This window comes from Lepidochelys kempii, chromosome 10 (genome assembly GCF_965140285.1).
Source record: "Lepidochelys kempii isolate rLepKem1 chromosome 10, rLepKem1.hap1, whole genome shotgun sequence".
Taxonomy (NCBI): domain Eukaryota; kingdom Metazoa; phylum Chordata; order Testudines; family Cheloniidae; genus Lepidochelys; species Lepidochelys kempii.
The window spans coordinates 23,228,412-23,251,113 of record NC_136389.1 but is presented as its reverse complement, the minus strand read 5'-3'; the positions used below and the strand labels follow the sequence as shown (position 1 = coordinate 23,251,113).

At 40.6% G+C, this 22,702-nt stretch overlaps 1 protein-coding gene across 1 annotated transcript in view; it reads right to left on the bottom strand.

Moving 5' to 3' along the window:
• Positions 1–22,702, bottom strand: part of LOC140918001 (uncharacterized) — a 152,269-nt gene that overhangs the window by 96,240 nt on the left and 33,327 nt on the right. Inside the window, exons 11-17 of the mRNA XM_078854475.1 lie at positions 18,737–18,902; positions 14,292–14,471; positions 11,308–11,460; positions 7,986–8,130; positions 3,564–3,722; positions 2,458–2,576; positions 898–1,179 (exon numbers count right to left, since the gene is read on the bottom strand). Of these exons, the coding sequence (XP_078710601.1) occupies positions 898–1,179; positions 2,458–2,576; positions 3,564–3,722; positions 7,986–8,130; positions 11,308–11,460; positions 14,292–14,471; positions 18,737–18,902 (1,204 nt within the window). The remainder of the gene's footprint in view (positions 1–897; positions 1,180–2,457; positions 2,577–3,563; positions 3,723–7,985; positions 8,131–11,307; positions 11,461–14,291; positions 14,472–18,736; positions 18,903–22,702) is intronic.

The window sequence follows — 22,702 nt, the reverse complement described above, 5'->3', positions numbered from 1 at the left end:
AACGTAATTTTGCTGGGTAAATTCATAAAAGAAAATTTAAAATTCTCCTTCCCTGAGTATTCACATAAGCCAAAAAGCTGCTTTCTGAGACCACATATGCTAGTGAAAGTTGATTACAAGAATGTCCATGGAAAGAGGCACAAATACAGGGAAAGAAAATCCAAGCACAAATATTGTCAAATTTAGTGCTCAGAGAAATTTGTTTCCATTATCTGCTCAGCTCTAACATCAATCATATGCAGGCTCCTATAAACCACAGCTGTCTCTTAGTTTCCAATAGGAAAAAAAAAGATGGTAAATATATTGTACTCCAAAAAGACCAGCTTTCTGAGCAATTGGGGTAATTTATCAGACTATAGCTCAGCTGTTGCAGCCAGTCCCCATCACATCCCAGTCAGTTCTGCCCAGAGCATGGGTTGCTCCAAACTCTAATCTTCATTTCATTGGTCGCTGCACAATGGAATTCCATTGCAGCTCACAGCACACACAGCTGAATAAGAAATAAGCAACAACAGTGCACCAAGGCAGAAGCTCAACATTAAGGGCTTGCTTGTGTTCCTCTTGAAATCTATGGACCAAAAGAAAAAAAAGGACAGACAGACATCAATAGGAACAAGATTAAGCCTCCAAGTATGGAGAGACAGCCCAAAGTATTTGGTGACATATACCATTGTCTGGGAACCAATGCTCTAAGTTAATATAGCTTCTGCAAAACAGGGCATGATTCACCACATCCTTGATTCTTGCACAGTCATTAAAACCTGTGTAAAACACTGCCACATCCAAAGGACAGCATTCTACATCCTTTTCATACAGGAGTTCTAGGCAATTCTAGATCAGACCCAGAGACTACTTTAGAGCTTCAAAGTCTTTACCAGGATATGTGTATTTAGTTACCTTTTTCACTAACTCACTCATCTTATTGTACTTTCCATCTGGACAGCTCTGCTTTGCTTTTCTTAACTTGGGCTTTGCCCCTTTGGTCACCAGACGATCTCCACGGCTGTCTCTCTTTGAAGTCAGCTTCTTTTGTTTGAGTTTTCCAGCTGCCTCTACTGGATTTTCCGACTTGGAGTTTCTTTCATCAGTATTTGTAAATAGGTATTCACTAAAAGTAGCAGAGTGTTGGCCAACCATCTTCTGCATGAGATCCTCCGCATTCTCTAACCATACGTTAAACTAGAAGAGAATATATTTAGAAGACCACACATGGCTGGGCATAACCATGTCCATACTCAGCAAATAGAAATTTAACTACCAGAATGGCTCTGGACTGGCAAAATGTAGGCCTCTATAGCAACAATGAATTAGCCATACCAGGCCAAACTGTTAGTCCATAGAGTCCACTATCCTGCCTCAGGCAGGGGCCAATACTGGATGCCTCACTAATAACTTCCATACCGCAACTATAGCCAAACATGTGATGGTCTATATTGGGGAAGGTTTCAGAGTAACAGCCATGTTAGTCTGTATTCACAAAAAGAAAAGGAGAAAGCTTATGCTCAAATAAATTGGTTAGTCTCTAAGGTGCAACAAGTACTCCTTTTCTATATTGGGGAAACATTTCTTATTTAATCTGGCAGCAGTCCATTTGCACCCTGAAGCATGTGTTCTGGCTACACCTAGTTGAGCATGTTACAAATAATATTGCTTGTAAAATTACACACCTCTTTTTTCTGTGCTACACGGAAACTTCAAGTGTGGTTCTGTTCAGAAAGCTGACTCACACAGCATTACGAGAGTCGATATCCAATTGGTGCACATTTCATGTAAAAAGATTTTTTTTCTAACTACTGGCCTTGCAAATGGCAATCTCGGGTCAGAAAATTAAGCTGAATTCTTTCCCTCATGGGCATCATCATCTGCAATAAAGATTCTGGAGGCCAAACTGTGCCTTCAGTTCCAGCTGTGCAATTCTGGGTATAACTGAGGGCACAATGACAATGAGGTTGCATATGGGTCACCATTTTGTACAGACCACAACCATGCGTTGTCAGCAGGGATTGAACCCAGGGCCTTCAGCAACAAAAAGCACTCTTGAACTAACAGAGTAACTCTGCTGGGTTGCATCCAGCTTCCACTGAAACCAATGAAAAGATTCCTAATGACTTCAATAGGAGCTGGATTGGGTTTTAGCTGGCAGGCGTACTGGACTTTATCTCCAATGTGGATAAGACACTAGTGGAGGATATAAGCTGGTTGGCTAGTCTGCTACATTAACACAGTAGAGAGAGTTTCAATTTGAACACAAATCAGCCTGTTAATTGAAGTGTTGAAAGGGCTGATTTGTGTCCAAACTTTCATAAACTCACCAGATGAATCTCATATAAATCTCAGGGAAAAATATACAACTTGATGAAGAAATCGTAACTGGAAACTATACCCAGAAACTATAAAGCACTTAGTTCTATTTCAATACACTAGGCATCCCATGAAGAGGGAAAAAACAGAATTTACCTCCAGTAGATTTATAGCCCGCCCTAGGGTATGTATAGTCAAGTTTGTCATTGTTGATCGTGGGATGAAAGATGCAGGAGAAAAGACTAGTGCAGCCTCCACATTAGCACCTGCAGTTGCTGCAATATAAAATATCAAACATCGGGTCATTTTAAGATCAAATATTGTCATTTACTTTTCAAGTTCCAGCCTTTCTCTGGGAAATGGCAGTTTTGTTCTTTATGAAGAAGAAGAAAACATTCAGCCAAGAGATGAATCCATTTGTTAACCTTTTAACATAGCAAAAACTCAATGGACACCACTGTATGCACAAATCCTAGCTCACCCACAGGAAGAAGCATGTATGGTGTATGTCTTACATATAATTAAAGAGAAAGAGTTTTATAGTACATGAGCAAAAATACTAATCAGCCTTTGCTTCTGAGAAACTAAAACAAAAAACAGATGTGCAGAAAAACAAACAAAGAAAAAACAAAAAGACTTTGCCTTAATCTCTTCTCACATCAGTGTACATCCAGCAAAGTCAACATAGGTGCTTCAAAATAAAAACAATGCAAGTGACAGGAGAAGCAAGCTCCAAGTATTTCAGAGAGAGTTCTGTTTAGTGGTATATTTGGTGCCTAGTGGTATGGGGCTTTCTACTAATATGTAGGAAGACATGAGTTCAGAGGTGAACTCAGGGAAGCTCCTCTCCACATCAGTTTATAATATGGAGGAAGCTCAGTTGCTAATCATATCTCCTTAGTGCCCATGATTGCACTAGCCTGAACACCACTCTTGTTGCTGCTCTGGAGGTCCATGCCCCTGTGGAAGAGATTGTTGTAGGGTCAAAGGAATGACTGGAAAGTACAAAACAAAGTCTATTGGATTTGATTTTCCTTTCACTCACACCTGTTGTACACCGTCACATTCAATGAAGTGACTACTGATTTGCACCAAGAGAAGAGAGAGCAGAATCAAGCCCCACGTTTGCATATCTGGGTTCTATTCAGTCACAAAAATTAAAATATTCTGTGAGAAAGCGAGGAATAAAGAAACAAGAAAGCCACACAGGGATTTAAAGCACTCACATGCGGCACAGGGTCCAATTTTAAAGCGCAACATACCTGAATGGAAAGTGACATCTGAATAAGAGGAATATTTCCATATTTCCCAGTCAAACTCTCTGCTAAGAATGTCATCAGGAAGAGAATCTCTAAGATGTTGCTTCAGTGGATCATCTGTCTCCAGGAGCTGAGAGAGGTGACTCCAAACAAAAGAACCCACTTAAATTAGACAAAGAAAGAGGCTTGTCAATCACAGAAGAGGGTTTTTTATTTTTAAATGAACTAAGATACAGTACCAGATTCTTCACTTATTTACATCTGTGCAAATCCAGAGTCACTGCCCCAGCTGCACTGGGGTTAACTCCAGAAATCAAAGTCTAGCCCACTAGCTAATCTCATCACTGGCAATGTTATTTAAAACACCCAGTTTTAATGCATCCTAGTAAAAGCCAGAGTTTGTTCTATGTTTCAGTGATGGTATTTACACACTTTCCAATTGCTGTAGTTAACTAACTAGTATTTAAAGGTAACCAACCTCACTATTTGCAGTATTCAATGTTGTTGTTTTTTTAAATAATAATAAGTACAGAATAGCACAAGGGAATGCACTGGATTGGAGGTAAAATGGACATGCTGCTCAGTACCAACAGTGTAGCTCCAATGATTTTGAATTATTCTGGATTTACATTAGTGTAACAGAGCAGAATCTAGCTCTCTGACACCAAATAAACTCATAATGAAGAGGTCACTCTGTTATGTAATTACATTAAAAACTATATTAAAACAGCATTAAGGCTGCCCATGCAAACTTAATTCAGCCCCCTTGTAAGTATGCGTTATGATCGGTTTTCCCCAACATCACATAGGAAGTCTATGGAAAAAATCTGGACTGGAACCTTGCTCTCCTGTGTTTCAACCCAGTGCCTTAAACACAAGAGAATGGTATCTTCTTGGAACCTGCTGCTCCATTTTACTGTTCACCTCTTTACTGCCTTACATAAAAATCTTGTACAACAAATAGTCATATAATTAAAGACTGCATATGCAAAAGAGGGTTGAAAGAAGATTGCATGGGCAACCCAACACAGGCATTTCCTAAATTGTGAGTGCCTGGGCTTTGCAACCCTAACATTCTTTTAATGAAGTTTTTGGCATGTAACTTCTTAAGTTGTTTTTAAAAAGCAAACTTTAAAAGAATTATATCGTGTGGACTTATACTGACCCCTTACATGGGTCTTCAGCAGAGTCAGAACCCACAGCTTTTAAATCTATAGCACAAAGCTCAATTACTTAAGCTACAAGTTACTGGCAGCAGTAGTAGGCTTTTATCTTCCAGGTGGATCACCTGCTACATCGCACATACTTTGCCAGTGGCTTACACAAATGTTTGATAGAAAACAAGGGAATTTGGGGAATCAAGAATCTTGTGTTCTATCCTGGTTCTAAAGTACAGTCTATTTGCTACAGACAGCATAGCCAAGCATATAAATTAGGCACATTTATTGTGGAAGGCAATTCCTGCTCCTGCTGCATTCTTCCTCACACCCAGAGCTCTAGCGCTGTGCCTGGGAGCACACTCCCAATATGTGAGAGAACTCTGAGCGTGTGTCTACAGTGCAATTGAAAACCCACAGCTGGCCCGTGCCAGCTGACTCGCACTAGCAGGGTTCAGGATGTTTAACTGCAGTGTAAACTTCTGGGTTTGGGGACCCTCCCATCTCACAGGGTCCTAGAGCCCAGACTCCAGCCTAAGCACAGAAGTGTACACTGCAATTAAATAGCCCTGCAGCCTGAGCTACGTGAGTCCGAGTCAGCTGGCACGGGCCAGCCACGAGTGTCTAATTGCAGGGTAGACAAACCTGGAGACTCTGGACAGTATGCTTAGTGCAGATGGAATGTACAGAGATTTTTAACTCCAAGCCTCTAACAAGCTCTACTAAGCATGTGCAAATGGTGATTTTTCAAAATCTTAAAACTTGACCAAAACTAGAAGTATTTTCCTGGGGACAGCAGGAGGTCTCTTTGTCCATTGGCACCTCCCCCTTGCCAAATTTCAAGTCCCTACTTCAAAGAATGGAGGCAATAGAATGCCTCAAAAATTATTTGAAAAAAATAACATTGGCCACGTGATCAATTATTCCCTCACATTCTCGGAAATGGCAGATCCATTTTGGTGAAACTTAAAAAAAAAAAAAAAAAAGTCTGGCTGGGCCGGAGAGCAAGCACAGAAAATTCTGGAGTAAACGATTAAAGTCAGGCGAAGTTATAAGCAATTGAAAACAGAGATTTACAATGGAAAGTATTAGGCAACCTTAAATACAGACATCACTACCAGCTTCACTTACAATACCACCTAAATAAACTCATGTGATGAGTACTTTTCTTAAGGGTTAGACTTGCACGTGCAAGTCTGTTTCCATCAACTGGCAATGAAAGCTCTTTACGTAAAGTAAATAAATCTGAGGCTGTTACATTTTTGGAACCCAGTTCTCTTAACAGGAGACTGCCAATTGCTTGCTGCACTGGCTGCAGAGATGAGTTCCCATGCTCCAGCTTCACATGTAGAGCTGCAGTATTTATATGACTGTTGGAGGGAGGGGGTTGTAATGCAGCTTGATTTTTCATGTGTTTTTATTCTGAGCAAGGATCCTGAAAACCAACGTGTGCTTTATGCCCTGAAAGGCATCTATTACCCATGAATCTATTATAGGACTAGTGTAAATTCCACATGCTCAGAAGCCCAACAGAAAAATCAAGACAGTTTCTAGATTTTAGGGTTATTGCCTTCAATCATTGGAGCAACCGGACAACAATTTTCGATTTCTGTGCAGATTGGGCTCATAAATCAAAACTAATACAGATTTTTGTCTTTTCCACACTAGGTTACAGAGAAGAGGGTCACTATCTGTGCTGATTAGGGTGACCAGATGTCCCGATTTTATAGGGACAGTCTTGATTTTGGATCTTTTTCTTATGGAGGCTCCTATTACCCTCCACCCCCTGTCCCGATTTTTCACATTTGCTGTCTGGTCACCCTAGTGCTGATTCTGGACAGGGTTAAAAACACTGGATCAAATTAAAATTCTTCCTTGTTAATAATGGTGAAGTTGTTTATAGAAAATCCCTCCTTCATCCCAAATCCTTGATCATCTTAAATGTGTGTTGCTTTTGTATAGGAAGCTGGTGAGATTCTTCACTTCTATGTAACCTAGATGCTTATCATTTTCACACTGGCTGAAATGGCTTCTCCTCTGGAAAATCTACCACATAAACAAAAGCAGGTTTTAAACCAAGCACAATGGATTTTCTATGCAGCGTCAGTTTTCAGTTCAGCATCTAATATCAGCAGTCTGACTCAGGTCAGGTGGCAATCAGTCATGGGTTGGGCTGGAATTACTGAAACAGGCAGTACAAAGTAAAGACAAAGACTGCAATTCTGTTGCCTAGAAACTACGCATCTGGGCATATTCCAAATAGGTAAGACAGTCAGAGAGATGTTTTTAAACAACATCCCTTTTAATCCAGCATGTTCCCCTTCCCACACTTTTCTTCTTCTCTGGATTATTAATGTTTTGTTGTTGCTGTTGTTTGCTTCTAGTTGTTTGCCAAAGTTGTCAAACTTTAGTCTCCAGAGCACTTCCAGGTGGTCTGAGGAGATGCTTCTGTCATAACAATGAAGCATCTCTCAGTAAGTCTGGCTGCTATTTGCAGATGAGTCCAAAACACTTAAGCTTCCCAATGAATGTATGATCAACTAAATTAAAATTAATACACTGCTCTCTGTACCCTTCAGAACTGTGTTTGTCTTTGGTGTAAATTCAACCATGATTAAATCTACAGATGACACCAAAATTGATGGACAACAAATGCAAAGGAGGACACCGCTAGACAGCACAGTGTCCTGGAGAGATAAGTGAAGGTGAAGCTGTAGGCAATAAGAGGGGATTCAATATTAATAAGTTTGTAGTACTATACCCAGTGAACAGCTAATATAAAATGGGGAGACTGGGAACATTTTAAAGGGGCATTGTGAAATATTTTGTAAACCGCTTTTATAATACCTGTTACCTGAAATAATTTTCAGAAGCTTAGAAATGTGTTTATTTTTCTGCTACTTTTCTCCTTCTCCATTCAACAAACTTTATAATTAGCCATTTGTGTTTGTAATGTAATAAAACTCAGCATGGCCTGTTGTTCCTCTCTAAGGCTCCTTGATGATGTCAGTATGTGTTCATTAAATGCTGCCAGCCAGGGGAGATGACACTTGATTTTCTTTTTTTGATTTTCAATTTGTGTACCACACCGAATTGTTGACAATTAAAAAAAATTGAACACCCAAATTCTAACAGTTTTAAAGTAGGTAACATGTGGAGCTCAAACAGGTTGGTACCTCACACACCTCTCATAGGAATCAAAACAAAAATCAAGTCTAGAAAAGAACATATTTAGGTATTTTTAACATTTCAGTAGCTGTCTGCTGACCTTGGCTAGATGTCTCCTCCTGCAAAGTCTGTTGTACTTGGTTAAACAGCTCTTCACTTGGACATTTCATTGCTATATAATATGAAGCAATTCTTATTTCCACATCATCATCGCCTGCTTGATATAGCCGGACTAATACAGTACGCTTTAAAAAAAAAGATTAAGGTACTTACTTCCCTAAAAGAGTTGAGGTGCATTAATTTCTAGGTATAAGTGGCTAGCCATTGCAATAAGCATTATGAGGAAAGTAAGTTTTATACAACATCAAAACATACACATATATGTACAGCACAGCATCCTGTTCACAAAGTCCCAGGATGCTACACTATTACACAGATTGGGATGGATCCACTGAGCATAGGGGAGCATTAGCATTAACATTACTGAGTTCAGGACTTGACCCCAATACAATAATCATTAATACAGTTTCAAGTAGCAGAATTTACTAGTCCAGGACCAAATCCTCGGTTCCTTATTCAGAGCCTGATCCTGCTAAAACTTCTGTGTCTGAGTAACTTTTCTTCACATGAGCAGGTCTCCTTCCATATCTTACAGGTGGAAGGAAGTCATTTTGTCCACTCAATGTTTAGTTCATACAATGTCATTTATTCTTTTCTACTTAATGGTGCTCCACATGACAACTGGTTTTTTCCAATGAGAATATAGCAATGAGTGGTATAACCATATAACCCAGTTATACCCTTAAACTGGGCACAAAATTTCAGGAGATTTCAATGAGTGCTCTGTATTTGTTACAATGACAGGATCAAGCAGAGGGATCGTCTCCACTGGCACTTTACAGCACTGCAACTTTCTCCCTCAGGGATGTGAAAAAACAACCCCCGGAGCGCTGCAAGGTTCAGCGCTGCAAAGTTCCAGGGTAGACACTGCACTGGTAGCTACGCCCCTCATGGAGGTGGTTTTTTTAGAGCGCTGGGAGAGCTCTCTCCCAGCGCTATGCTGTGACTACACAAGCCACGGCAGCACTGTAACGTTGCTAGTGAAGACGTGCCCTAAGTGTGTCAGCATCGGAAGTAAATCAGTTAAAGAAATGAGGAGGAAATGCTTTGTCTTTCTTAGTATGCTTCAGAGTGTGAGCCCCCTCAAGCGTGGGAGGAAATTCCTGGTCTGTCTAGCAAGACATGCTATAGGATAGTCTTGCTTCAGTAAGGCCTGCTGGGTATGGCTTTACGTTTTCCTGTGTGTACCAAATACTGTGTCAACCATTTACTTCTCTCTAGCCAGTTAAGGATGGGAATGTCTCAGTTGTAACTAGGCTTATCCATTGCATAAAGCTTCCAATACTTCACACTGCACAAAAGGAGGTTGGGGAGGAGGAGGAGGTTATAACAAAAACCAAAAAAACACATGAGCCTCTCCAGGGCTTCACCAAGGCAAGGTAAGCCAGGCAGCTCAAGTTACCACTTTTTATCAATTCGCTAACAGTTACCACAGTGGAATGCTGAAGTTATCTAAAAAACCGACTTCTATAAATTCAACCTAATTTCGTAGTGTAGACATACCCTAAGCATAGTGCTACAGTGATACCTGCAATATTACAATGTGGTAATTATATTGCACGTTCATTATATTAAAAGGGACCTTTTGCCTGCGAAAAGATCACATTTGTCAAGATAAACATTGTAATGCTTTTTTTGCTTCTCCAACAAGAACACAATCCTTCCCAACCTCCCCTGCAGCGGAAAGAGTTCTGCTGGGAGATGCTTTTATACTCAGTTCTTATTTGTTTGCACACTCCAGAATTATTTCACACAGGGGCACCATTTTAGATTGGGGAAGGGGGCAACTTTAACCATGATTCTAAGGGCTACTTAGGCACCTGAAAACTCTAGGGTTTGTTTTTTCCAGATAATAGCTTAGAAATTAGCTGATAGGACTCTGTATCTAATTCCTATATATAAAAAAAGAGGATTAAATAAATATTAGACCCGCTCAGCTCTAATACTAACATGTTCTCACATCATGTATCAAGTCACTTAAGGGACACTGGTTATGTTTTAAATTTTAATGTATATTTTTTGTTACTAACTCTTGAATACAACAATTGTAGAAAAATCTAGATTACTTTCTAACACTTTTTTGCAGTTCATCAAGCCTGGAATAGATCATTTCACTTTGGAAACATCCTACTAGGGCAAGACTGCACCTGCCTGGGGCTCTAGAGGTGTTAAATGTTCAGTTAAAATGTAAAATTACACAGCAGCCATTGCTGTACAACCCAGCCTGGGTAGAACCTGCCACCCCTTGGGAATTAAGTGATCCCCTTTCATCTGACTCTCATTCTCCATCCTTCCTGACCTCTGTGGTGCTCTACATGCTGTCAACCACAACCTCCATCCCAACCTTCTGGGATCATTTGCTGGAGTCTCAGAGAACTGGTTGCCTTGGTTTTGCTACCATCTATCAGGGTCCTCTTTTTTTCAGCATGCAGAGGAGAGAGAGACTGGTCTCGTCTGCTGGATAGGGAGGTAGCCCTGAAAGACCTAGGTTCTACTCCCCCCCACGGACTTCCTGTCTGACCTCAGTGCTTTAAGGACAGAATTTCAAAAGCTTTTAGGCACCCAAAGATGCAGCTCGATATCTAGTGGTGTTTACAAAGCATCAACCTTCTAAATGAATTTGAAAATCTCACTAGGTGCCTAAATACCTTTGAAAATCTGGCTCTTAGTCTGGGTGTGCCTCAGTGCCCCATCTGTACAATGGGGATAACAGCACAGCTCTACCTCCCCAAGGGGCTGAGAGGAGAAATAGGTTAGACATTGTGAGGCACAGCCTCAGATACTATGGTGATGGGGCCACATAAGTACCACAGGTAGAGTGGGAACTTCGCTATTCACTGCTAGCCCTTCCCTGGGTTTGACCCCTTCTTTTCACCTATGAAAAGGTGAATGTCACCTTGGCTCAGTGCTTTGCTATATTTTTTCTGAATCCCCTGTGTTCTCTCTAAAACAACCCCTCCCCCCTCTCCATGGAGGGATTCCCCTTTTACAGGCTAAACTTCCATATCCTTAATTTGGATATTCCATATCCACCCGCCCTTTCTTATCTTAATCACTCTTTGTCAACAAAATACTGACTCCCTGCCCCAGGGACACCTCTCCTCTGCAGAACTCACACTTTCACACTAACGCTGTGCTGCAGTTAAGAGCTACACCTGGGAGCTTGCACATCTGTATGAAACTCAGGGGCGGGGGGAAGCTCCCACACTCCCCTGCCCCCCCTAATTGGCGTCCCTGATTTCACACAGTACCGATTCCAATACAGCACCAGTAAACCATCAACCACTGAACATATCACTTACATTGGCAGCACAGGGAATGCGTCTGAAGGCCTGTATGGCAGCCAGGCGGATTTCAGTAGGGTTGCTTCTCAGGGATGCACAAGAACTCAGGACAGGTGTTAGAGATGTTGCTGCCAGCCCTGCATTTCCAATTGCTTTTAACACTAGCTGCAGCTGAAAATACAAAGCAACGTAAAATGGGAAACTGACATCAGGGTTGCTAAAAACATCCCATCACCTGCACAAGATATTTTATTACTTTTATATTATCACATTTTCTTTCAAAATATTCTGCCTAAAACAGATCTCTGCTCACCATTTTATTGCCGCATGGGGAACTCTCAATAATGAACCACAAACATGAGCAGATCTGTAGAATGAACTGCGGAGAAAAACTGCTTGGACCCAGGATGCAAAGGTATCATTTCAGACACTTCTGAATCATTGCTGTGTTCTTCTTGCAAAATTTCAGAACAGTGAATACTGAGAGTGTCCTTGGAGACTGCCTGGAATCAATTGTTTAGATCGGAGAAGGTGATAGCAGAATATCTGCTTATCTGCCAGAGGATCAGGCTGGGTCACAACTCAAAAGATTTGCAGGCATAGATATGTCAGTTCGGCGTGTAAAAAATTTGCACCCCTAAGTGACGCTGTGCCAGCAAAAGCTGATGCAGTTACACTACATATGGCATACACTACATATGGCAAAAGAGTCCATATGCTTATATCGCTTATTTCATTCAGGGAACTAGTATAAAGTACAACTCCACTAAAAGGGTTTACCACTATAGTTCCACTGGCAAACCCTTCCTGGCGTAGACAAGCCTGTACATACCCAGAATTTGCTCTTCTATAAACAATATAACACCTTTTAAATTAAATTTGGTTTGGAACGGTGATGCTGCAAAAGTATCCAAAAGATACCATGCACATTAATTTCAGTGTGAAGGCACAGATAATTAAACAAGTGGGGGACGGGGACGATTTTCAAATATATGAAAGCTACGTCTCAGTTTGATTATCTATAGATCAAAATGCTGCAGGGTAAAATGCTTAGTGGTAAAGGTTTGGGGTTCCGAATGCCATGGTTGATTAAGTCATTTACCACAATGTTACCATGGTCATGTCCTATACTAAGCATAGAGGAAAGTGGAGGAATTTCAGAAACCAATGGACGCAGTAACTGTTGGAAAATGACAACTTTTCAATAGCAAGCTCTATCCCTAGACTCCCAATACCCATAAGTTCAACTCCTCGTAGGCTGTCCCTCCTTGAATTGTTCGTAGAAACACACATCAGTTTAGTTCAGGAGTAATTGCAGAGTTAAAATGTGTAAGCAAGTGCTATAACTGTGTGAGCTAAAGGAGACTCAAACCCTATTTAGTGTAGGTGGTTTATGATGCGGCTTGAGATTCTTTCGATCGTGCATGGATATTAGTAATATAAGTCAAAATATCCTCTCCCCCTCACCCATTGTACCATACAGTTGCTCAGCTGGTGCTTGGCCTGCCCCTCTTGAGGCAGCTGCATTTCAATGGGTCACAAAAATCAAGCCGTTTTTATTTAGGTGCCTTGCTTTGTGTTTGAACATCTTGGCCAGATCCTGTACAGTCCTTTGGGATGCTTCAAGACTGCAAATGTAAATTATTATTTTCATGAGAAGCTCATGCATGGAACATCAAGGAAAAAGCCCTTCCATTATTTGTATGGCCTTTTAAAAGAAACCCAGCTTTAGTCAGAAATGCATGTGGAAGAGATTAAGAGAAGTCTGGCTTACTCTCAGGAAATAGTTCCTAATGGTGAGAGCTATGAGACTGTGGAATAGTCCCGCAAGGGAAATGGTGGAAGCCCTATTGCCTGAGTTATTTAAAACCAGACTAGGCACAGCACTAAAAGATACACAGTAGGGAGCAATTCTGCCCCTCCCTAGGAAAATGGACTCTACAACCTCATACAACAGATCTTTCCTGTCTGTCTTTCCATCTTCCTTCTACAATTCTATTGCCCACAGGGGCAGTCAAAAAAGTTCAGGAATGGAATTTTTATCTTAAAAGCTCAATTGAAATTCCCATTACATAAAACCTGGTGTTTCAATAACTGCTGTAAACAGAACTGAGAGTGAACAGGATTGCTCAGATGATATGAAAAAAATAACTAAAACCAAGTGTGCTTTGCACATTGGGACCTAAAATTCTAGAAGGTGCAAAATACCTTGGCTAGCATAGCAGTTGGGGTCCTGCTACACTTACTATCTAGTACACTGTCACTGTGGTCTCTAAGTGTGAGAAAGGAGCCAACTGCTTAGGAGGATGGTGAAACAGAAGGAAGATATTTCTTTAAAGGTGAAGTGCAGTTAAAATGAAGAATCCAGAAATATGGGCTGAATTGCTCCCAGTCCAACAGAGAAATCACACACAATCAACTAGCGCAATATCATTTCTCCTTTCCTTGGCAGGTCCTTCAACATCATGTCAATCAACTCCAGTCATGCTGTGACTCCCCAGAGTGCATCATCCGATGATGTCACAGCTACCACTAACTGCATGAAACCAGTCAAAAAGAAGGGACAGGTAAATTATTTCTCATGTGTTATCTGTAGTTTTTAAAAGATTTTTCATTTTATATCCAACAGCTTTTAAAATAATACATTACAAATAAAATTTTAAAATCTGTAGAAAGGATAAGAAAAGATCCAACACTCTTGTGCCCTTTTAGACAATTTTCTAAAATGTTTTGTTGTCTGAATACCCAAGAATGTCCATGAGGGCAACTCTTTTCTGGCCATCAAGCCTCTTTTGGCCATATGTAATACTAAAGAATATAGCTGAAATGAGTAAAAGAACATGTGCTTGTAGATTCAAAGGTATCCATATTCTCACTCCATTGCATGTCATTTTCATCACACAGGTTCTTATTTTGATAATGTCTAAAGGGAGAAAAAGAGAGGGATGGCTGTTTGAAACTTGTCTTCAGGGTTACTCCACTCTTGTCTAACTCACTGTTACCTGGCTGAGTCCTGATTCTTGCAAGGTGCAGTTTCCTCCCAAGTATCCTTCCAGAATGCTTGTCACCATCTGTATTGCAGGCAGAAGGTCACAGGCGCCGTTAGCTGAACAGAAGTGATGCACCAAAGCAGTTATTCCTAAGAAGACACTCCGACTTGCTCCTGGTGACTGCAGCAAAGGCTGTAAAGCAAGACAAGAATGACAGGCTGCTTAAAAACTGTGAGCCTCCTATTTATTATAATACCCTGAGCACTCTGACGGCATGTACATCTTCACAGAGATTTACAAGCATTAATTAATTCATCCTTATGAATTATACTTATACTCTCTTCTGAAGCCACCAAAAATAGCCCCCACTTTCAAATACTGACTATTGTGTCTTTGAAAGGTTTTCATATAAAGCATGTTGGGGAGACTCAGAGGAAAACCCCAGATGATATGGAGAAAAATCTACCACTCTCATATGTTCAAGTGAAGACTGAATTAGTATGATCAGTGAGAGGACTCAAGGCCATTCTACCAAGTGAAATGCATCCCAAGACACTCCCAGTGCTTAGAACACTCACATTGTTTATGTTGTAAAATATACTGCCTGTCCCCATAGCAATGGGCTCTCCAACTCAAGATGAAGCTGCAGCAAATAGAAGCTTTTGATGCAAAAGTGCTGTACAGTGCATGGAGGAGATTAATACAAGTGGCCATTGTCCAGCACTCTCAACAGGGGAGTGCTTTAAATTAAGGATACCAGCGCAGTGAGCATGTAATTTAGGTTGGCTATAACATTATCACCTACACTTTTATTGAGGTATAGCAATAGTGCAGTATTTCATAATGAGTCACATTTTATATTAAGGTTCCTCTGATAAATAGCTTATAAAAGACAATAAATGACTATAACAGTTTATTAACCATTTATTAGTTCGTTATTGTGTCCAACAGCTTGTTTATAACCAGCAGCACCTACCACAGTGGGGTTCTGGTCTCGGACTTGGTGCTAGAATAATAAAAATAATAAAGAAAAATAACCTAAAACACATGTTAGTGTGTTACAAGTGGTTATATAATTATGCCTGAAATATGCTTACAAACCTATAAATCATTTATTAGCCTTTTATAAAAGGAACTTAAATATAAAGTGTGACCAATATATCTTACAGGGCTCAATCCTGCAGACCACTACTCTAGTAATTCTATTGAATTTAATGGGACCAGGACCAGCTGAGTCCATAAGGATTGCAAGATCAGGCCTATGGTTATGCACAGTTTGCATCTGTTGTGACTTGTTTTCTTTTTACAGCACCACTCTACTGAAATTTTCTCTTCCTGCCACTTTGGCAACTACTATTTGCTTTTTAGATGCAGCCAGCTCTATAGGAGAGACACACCATGAGCGCTCTCGTGTACACCCTACTTTTGTTCTTTCTTGTAAAAGCAGTTATTATAAATAAATATGATAAATAAATGGTTGCTGTTTGTATATACACAATCGTAACAGGGCCCTAGGCTGTAAATGTGAATACATATAGGTTAATGCCTGACAGGATGGTATGTTATTTTTCTCCTAGAAAACAACCGGAGTTTGCAGTTCAGCACAGAAATTTTAAAAAGTGCCCTCTAGTAGCAGGTCTCTGTTGCACTGACTGGCAATCAAGCAGTTTCTGATTGCCCTTTACGTAATAAGAGACCAGCCAAGAACTTTTCAAACCTCTCCCAATTTAGCTTTCTAAATAGAAAGTTAAAAGCTGCTGTAGCAACATTGCAAACCCAGATCCAACCAGCAGACTGAGAGCAGGAGTAAGAATCCTGGGAGGAAAGGAGAGAAAGAGCAGCTGGAGAGGGTGGACAGAGGAAGAAGAAATGGAGCAGGAAAAGCATCTGGGGGGGTGGGGGGGAGGGAACGGCCAGAGCAAGCAAAAGACAGAAAAAACTACTGCTGAGGGAGAGAGGGAGACTTTGCATCGAAAGTTGTGGTCCCAGCATTCTAAGGACACTAACAAATTCAACCTCATCTCTTTATGACGTCAGTGTGTAATGAATTTATGTGCATCTACCAGAGCTGTTCATTTCGTGCACATCAGTCAATATTTTAACATACCATACAATAAATTTCAGTGTGAGCACTTGTATGAGTAAAGAGACATGTGTTTTCGGGAACAGAGCCCATATGCTTACATGGGAACCTACTCTGAACTGTTTGTATTCCATAATCATTAGCAGATTCTTTCCCACTGCACAAACTTGCCATGAATTGTAAACATTTCTCAACTACAGGCATTTTGGAGAAGAGGAGCACTGGAAGCGAAGTGGGTCCAAGACACAAAATATGTTTCTATTTGTCCCATAAAGCTGTAGTCAAACCCCATATTTCCATACACCCCGAAGTAAATATGGTTTTGTTGAAAATCCCATAATTTAAGCAATGACCCAGAAGGCTAAATGAGCTGGATATGAATTATCTGAAGTAGGAATTCTGGAAAGCCTTCAAAGCTCTGGCAGCTGTCGCTTTATTATCCTGGCCTGTAATTGTTTGATAGGGAACAGCAAGTTGTGAGAATGATTCTTCATGAGTCTGACCAATAAGTGGGCCCTTTGCTGCCAAGCCAAATAGACCCATGCAGTTATTTTACTGTTTAAAAATGATTTGCAATTGCTGACTTTCCCTCAAAGTGAACTCAGGCTTCTCAAACACAGTCAACTACAGAAGTAGCTATTAAGCTATCCCCACCTGAAATGGAACAGGACAACCTCAGGAAGAATGTACCAGGCCCAAGTTCTCACTCACTGGGCACAGATACATCAGACATTCACAATCCCCCTGCATAAATCCAGCAAGAAGATTCTGTCATGAGTTACGGCCATTGCCTCCTGAACCATTAGGCTTCTCTACCCCATTAAAGGTAAGAAATAGAATTTCCTTCCTTCCTCCTTTCAGCGGCTGTGAGATACGACACACACACATGGAGCCAGTTTCCAAGGTACCCCAGCCAGGAGCAGCCTGTAATTTCTACACTTTGGTCTGATGCTGGCTGTGGACAGAAGAATCTGTGCAAGCTTTTCCTGTCTGCCTCCACATGCTCCATCTGGCCTTGATGTTGCTTTCTCCACCAGGGTATTTGAGATTTATTATAACTGAAAACTGGAATAATTCCCATGGGACTTTTGTGTACCAACTACATGAGTCAGCCAGCAAGAAATGCTAAAGGTATAACATGCCCCATTGCTTCCCTTCCTACACTTGGTCCCCCGTTCACTGCAGGGGCTGTGGAAGAATGGCCATTTTTCCACAGATAAGTTTGGAACATTGTGTACCTTGGTCAGAATTTGGTCTACTATTTATTTTATCCAGCAGTCTTATTACCTTGTTTTCCAGTCACTAAAAAAAACAAATCACAAGGAATGCTGCTCAGGCAGAGGAAACTAAGTGAGAATTGCTGCAATAGCTCTCTCCTTTTTACAGACACCCACCTCTATTCATGATCCCAGAGTAGAAATATTAAAAGACAGGTTGCTCATTCCAGTCTGCATAGATGTAGGAAGTACTTGGAATCTTGCAAACACATTGCCAGTTTGCTCAATTCTTAGCTCAATCCTGAGCTCAATTTTGCATACCCAAGAAATGTGGTTACTTCTTCAGAGAAGCACACAAACTGAACCAAATCTTTTGAGGCTCTCCGATCACTAAAAAAAAGCCCATTTACAGCAGTTTCAATAATAGTGTCCTGCAGAAAGTGAAGCCCAAAGAAGAGGGCATTGTGCAATGTAAAAACCATAGAGCATTAGAGCCCTTTAGGGTGTATGTAAAATTCCCTGTATCCTTTCCTCCAAATCTTGGAAAATGATACATGAAAGGTGACAAATGCCATTCTGAGCTGAAATTCGTGGTATACATGGTAATACACATAGGGACTGTATTACATATTACCTTAGGGGGAAACCACACTATAAAAATGTGAATACTCAGCACATGTAATCAACTAACAAGCCAAAATCTGAAAAGTAGCTGTGAGCCTGGAATGTCTGTGGGTGTTCATTATAATACTCGTGAAAAAGTGCTGAATTGACAGCACTGGAGAATGAAGCCCTCTATCCAAAAAACAGGGAGAGCAGAACCTGCAAGAATAGCAGCTTCCTCACACTGTCCTGCCTTTGAACCTCTACCTTGACCCACAGAGAGCACCCATGAGGGGCCAGTTCAGTCTCTTCCCTTCTATATCTATGCTGCTGGTTCAAATCAAACACCAGTAACTAAAGGCTCTTTGCACCCTCTGCTGGAGTCTTACATGAAATGAGCTGGTAGTTTCAGTCCACTCCCAGAACACATCACTAAAATCACCTCCAGAAGCAGAGTTTCGTGTAAATCTGAGTGTGAGTGAGACGAATAGTCTAAATGCCAAGGCTAGGAACCAGATGGTTTTAATGATAAAATGAAAAACTTGTCTGCTCACAGCAAGAGAGTTGATCATGCCTGTGGTGGGCTCAGGAATGAATGACAATGACCAAAGGAAAGATTCCATTTTGTCCTCTTCCACTTCTTTTGCAACAATAATTTCTTTCATCAGGACAACACAGGCCTCTGTAGCACACGATGGGAGAGCATCTACTAGCGGCTGCCTGAAACACAACAGAAAAACATCAAAACCTACATGAACTGAAGTACCTCAGAGTCAAAGAATATTTGCCTTCTGTCTTCCTGAGACTGAGGTTGCTTCAATGGAAATAAAAGCCCACTAAAAAACTGAGGGGCATATCCTGACCCTACAAAAGTCAAGGTGAGGTTTGACATGGATTTCAGCGGGTGCAGTGCTGGACCTCCTAGGCCAAGATTTTCAAATGTGACTAGTGATTCTGAGCATCCCAAGTTTTTTGTCTCCTCAAGGGACTTGATTTTCAAGAAAGGACTCAGCGTCCCTCTCTCAAAAATAGGTCCCTCTAAGATGTCTCAAATTGGGCACCTAAAGACTGAAATGTCTCAAATCTTAGTCATTTATGTCTGCAGTTCAGAATTATGTCACTTGGGAAGGTGTTTATTGCTAAACTGAAAAAAGGTATTTATATAGCAGAAGAAGAATGTCCACACAGGGGGCTATACTGGTGTAGCTATACTGGTATAATTGGTAAGACTTTCCCATGTAGATAAAGCCTTAGACTACTATCGGCAGAAGATGACCTACAGTTGTGATTTTTCTCTGAAGAATAATGTAGCTATTTGTCAGCATGAGAGAAATTAAGTGATTTAGGGTTTTTCTTATAACTAATGTAGAGTTAATGCCAATTTTTCATGTTTGTGTCAAGTGAAGCATGAACCATTGTTACAAATCCAGAGCAGCTGTACAGAAAATTTAGTCTAAGCTAGATAATATTTTGGCCTGAAAGCACATTAAATGCCTGTTTCTATGCTTGCAGTTCTCAATATATTTACTTGTATTTGTTAAGAAAGCCCACATTGTCAGAAGGAGGAAGAAAAATAAGATTATAGGCCTGATCCCACTCTTACTGAAGTTGAGGGACAAACTAATTGACCAAAATAGCGTAGAACTAAGCCTTATCAAAGATCCAAACCCTCAGATCTGAACCATCCCCAATATTAGAGATGTTTGGACCTTGATCAAACGTTGTGAGTGAGGCCCAACTCTAGATTATATCAAGGAAATAATTTCCACCTAAAAGTTTCTTCAATCAAAACTGGGAAAGCATTATCGACGACATTTTTGTGGACATTGGTTGAGGGTTTTTTTAGTCAGCTCTGGAAAGGCTTGAAAGGGATTTTTGACCTTCCTTGCATGCAGTCAGCATTGTTGGTGAAAGAACATTCCATTAGGAAGGATATAATTTTAGGGTTAGGCAAACTGGTTTGGATCAGTTAAGAACAGACCAAAACTTTTGCAAAAACGAATCCAAACGTTCTGTTCACTTTAAAATTACTTTTCTTTTTCACCTTCCTCTGCTATTGTCATGGTATTTCTGGTAGGACTGAAGGAAGGAAGTGGCAGAAATCTCATAAGAAAACCTTTTTTTTTTTTTTTTAATAAGGTTGCCTCCAGACCAATTTTGCAACCTCAAAAGGTTTGATAATGTTGGGTTAAGCATCTGTTTGGTACTTATCTTGAGCTACACCAAACCTCAGAACCTTTTAATGTGCCCACAACAATAATCATTTGACAACGTCCAGGTATTCATGATTTCACCAAGGTAGGATTCTCCTTGCCCTGATTCCAACCAACACGTATACATAATTTCCAGATTGTTTGATTTATACTAACTGAGAAGGAATAGCTGGACAAGATGCATAAAAATTGAAACAAAAATGACTTGTTTGGGCATGCAAAAATGTCAGGACTGAGACAATGTTTTAGAAACACAACACTCCCAGAGAACTGAACAAAAATAGCTAGACTCCCAGTGTCTAGTGAAACCCTCAAACACACACAGAAATATCCCATCCTCCACTCCACCAATCACCTTTCCTGCACAATTGGCACTGTTATTCTGGGAACAGACTATAGATGGCTGTAAAACAAATTGAACATGTTACTTTTCCTTATCAAACACATCAGCTTTGGTGAACATCAATCAAGATTTATTCCTCTAATGAAGCACATCTGGAGCAGCTGCCACTTCTAATTCATTCCACATTAGAAAGTTCATAATGTTCCCAGTGAGATTTTCTTAACCGGGATTTTCCATATTTTTCCATTATGGCAGGTGCCTAACAACATAAATCTTGATTTACATCCAGATGTAACCTGAGCATGACCTGAGCTTCCCATTGGTATTGTTCCTGGAATGGCTGGAAAGTTCTCTTCGTGAGGAAGTGGACAGAGAAGGCAACTCTGCATACTGTGCTGGATCAATGACCAGCACTGGCAGGGCATTTCTAGTGGAAAAGGCTTTACACGGATACCATTAACAGTGGCCACATTTATCAGCACTGGCATTAAATACCAAACACATTAAATTGGGAACTGTAGAAGATACACATAAAACACCCTTGAAACAGAAATCCTCTTCTATGTGCTCCCCCTTCCCATACTATTTGTACTGTTTTCAATGGACTCATTCACTGTATTTAATCCAATTTCATACACCCATGCCCTATAGATTTCTGGGCCAAATTCTTGCCTTGATTTACATTCATACAGCTGTGCTAACTTTGACTCTGTTGGCCTGAGTCTCTTTTCACCTCCACTGGTGTAAGTCAGAATCAACACCATTAGAGGCAGTGAAGTTACACCAGTTTAATACTGATCAAGTTTGCAGATGACACAAAAATTGGGGGAGTGGTAAATAATAAAGACGTCAGAGGTCACTGATTCAGAGTGAACTGGATCACTTGGTAAGCTGGGTGCAAGCAAACAATGTGTGTTTTAATAGTGCTAAATGTAAATGTATTAATCTAGGAACAAAGAATGTAGGCCATGCATACAGGATGGGGGACTCTACCCTGGGAAGCAGTGATTCTGAAGAAGATTTGCAGATTGTGGTGGATAATCAGCTGAACGTGAACCCCCAGTGTGATGCTGTGGCCAAAAGGGCTAATGCGATCCTGGGATACATAGCAAGGGAATCTTGAGTAGGAATAGAGAGATTATTTTACCTCTGTATTTGACACTGGTGCAAAATGTTGCTGAAATACTGTGTCCACACTTCAAGAAGGATGTTGATATATTGGAGAGCATAAAGAGAAGAGCCACGAGAATGATTAAAGGATTAGAAAACATGCCTTATAGTGATGGACTCAAGGAGTTCACTCTATCTAGCTTAACAAAGAAGGCTAAGGGATGAATTGATTAGTCTTTAAGTACCCACCTAGGAAATAAATATTTAATAATGAACTCTGCAATCTAGCAGAGAAAGGCAGAACACGATCAAGTGGCTGGAAGATGAAGCTAGACAAATTCAGACTGGAAATAAGGCATATATTTTTAACAGTGAGAGTAATTAACCATTGAACAGTTTACCAAGGGTCGTGGTGGATTCTCTATCCCTGACAATTTTAAAATCAAGATTGGATGTTTTTCTAAAAGATCTGCTCTAGGAAGTTCTATGGCCTTTGTTATATAGTTCAGTTTAGATTATCTCAATGGTCCGTTCTGGCCTTGGAAGAGAAGAGAATCAGACCTGCTAGGTGGTAAAATATAAGCAGGGGCTGTATAGTGTTCCACTCATAGGAGACGCTACCATGGTTATCATTTACATTACAGCAGCATCTAAAGGCCGCAACAGAGATGGGGGCCCCACTGTTCAGATCACTCCAAAAAACACATTGTAAGAGACTTTACCTGCCCCGAAATCTAAACAGACAAGTCACAAAGAATGAGAGAAATGAAGCATTGTTATCCCTGTTTTACAGATGGAGAACTGAGGCCCAGAGAGATCAAGGGACTTGACCAAGGAGTCCAGGGAGTTTGTAG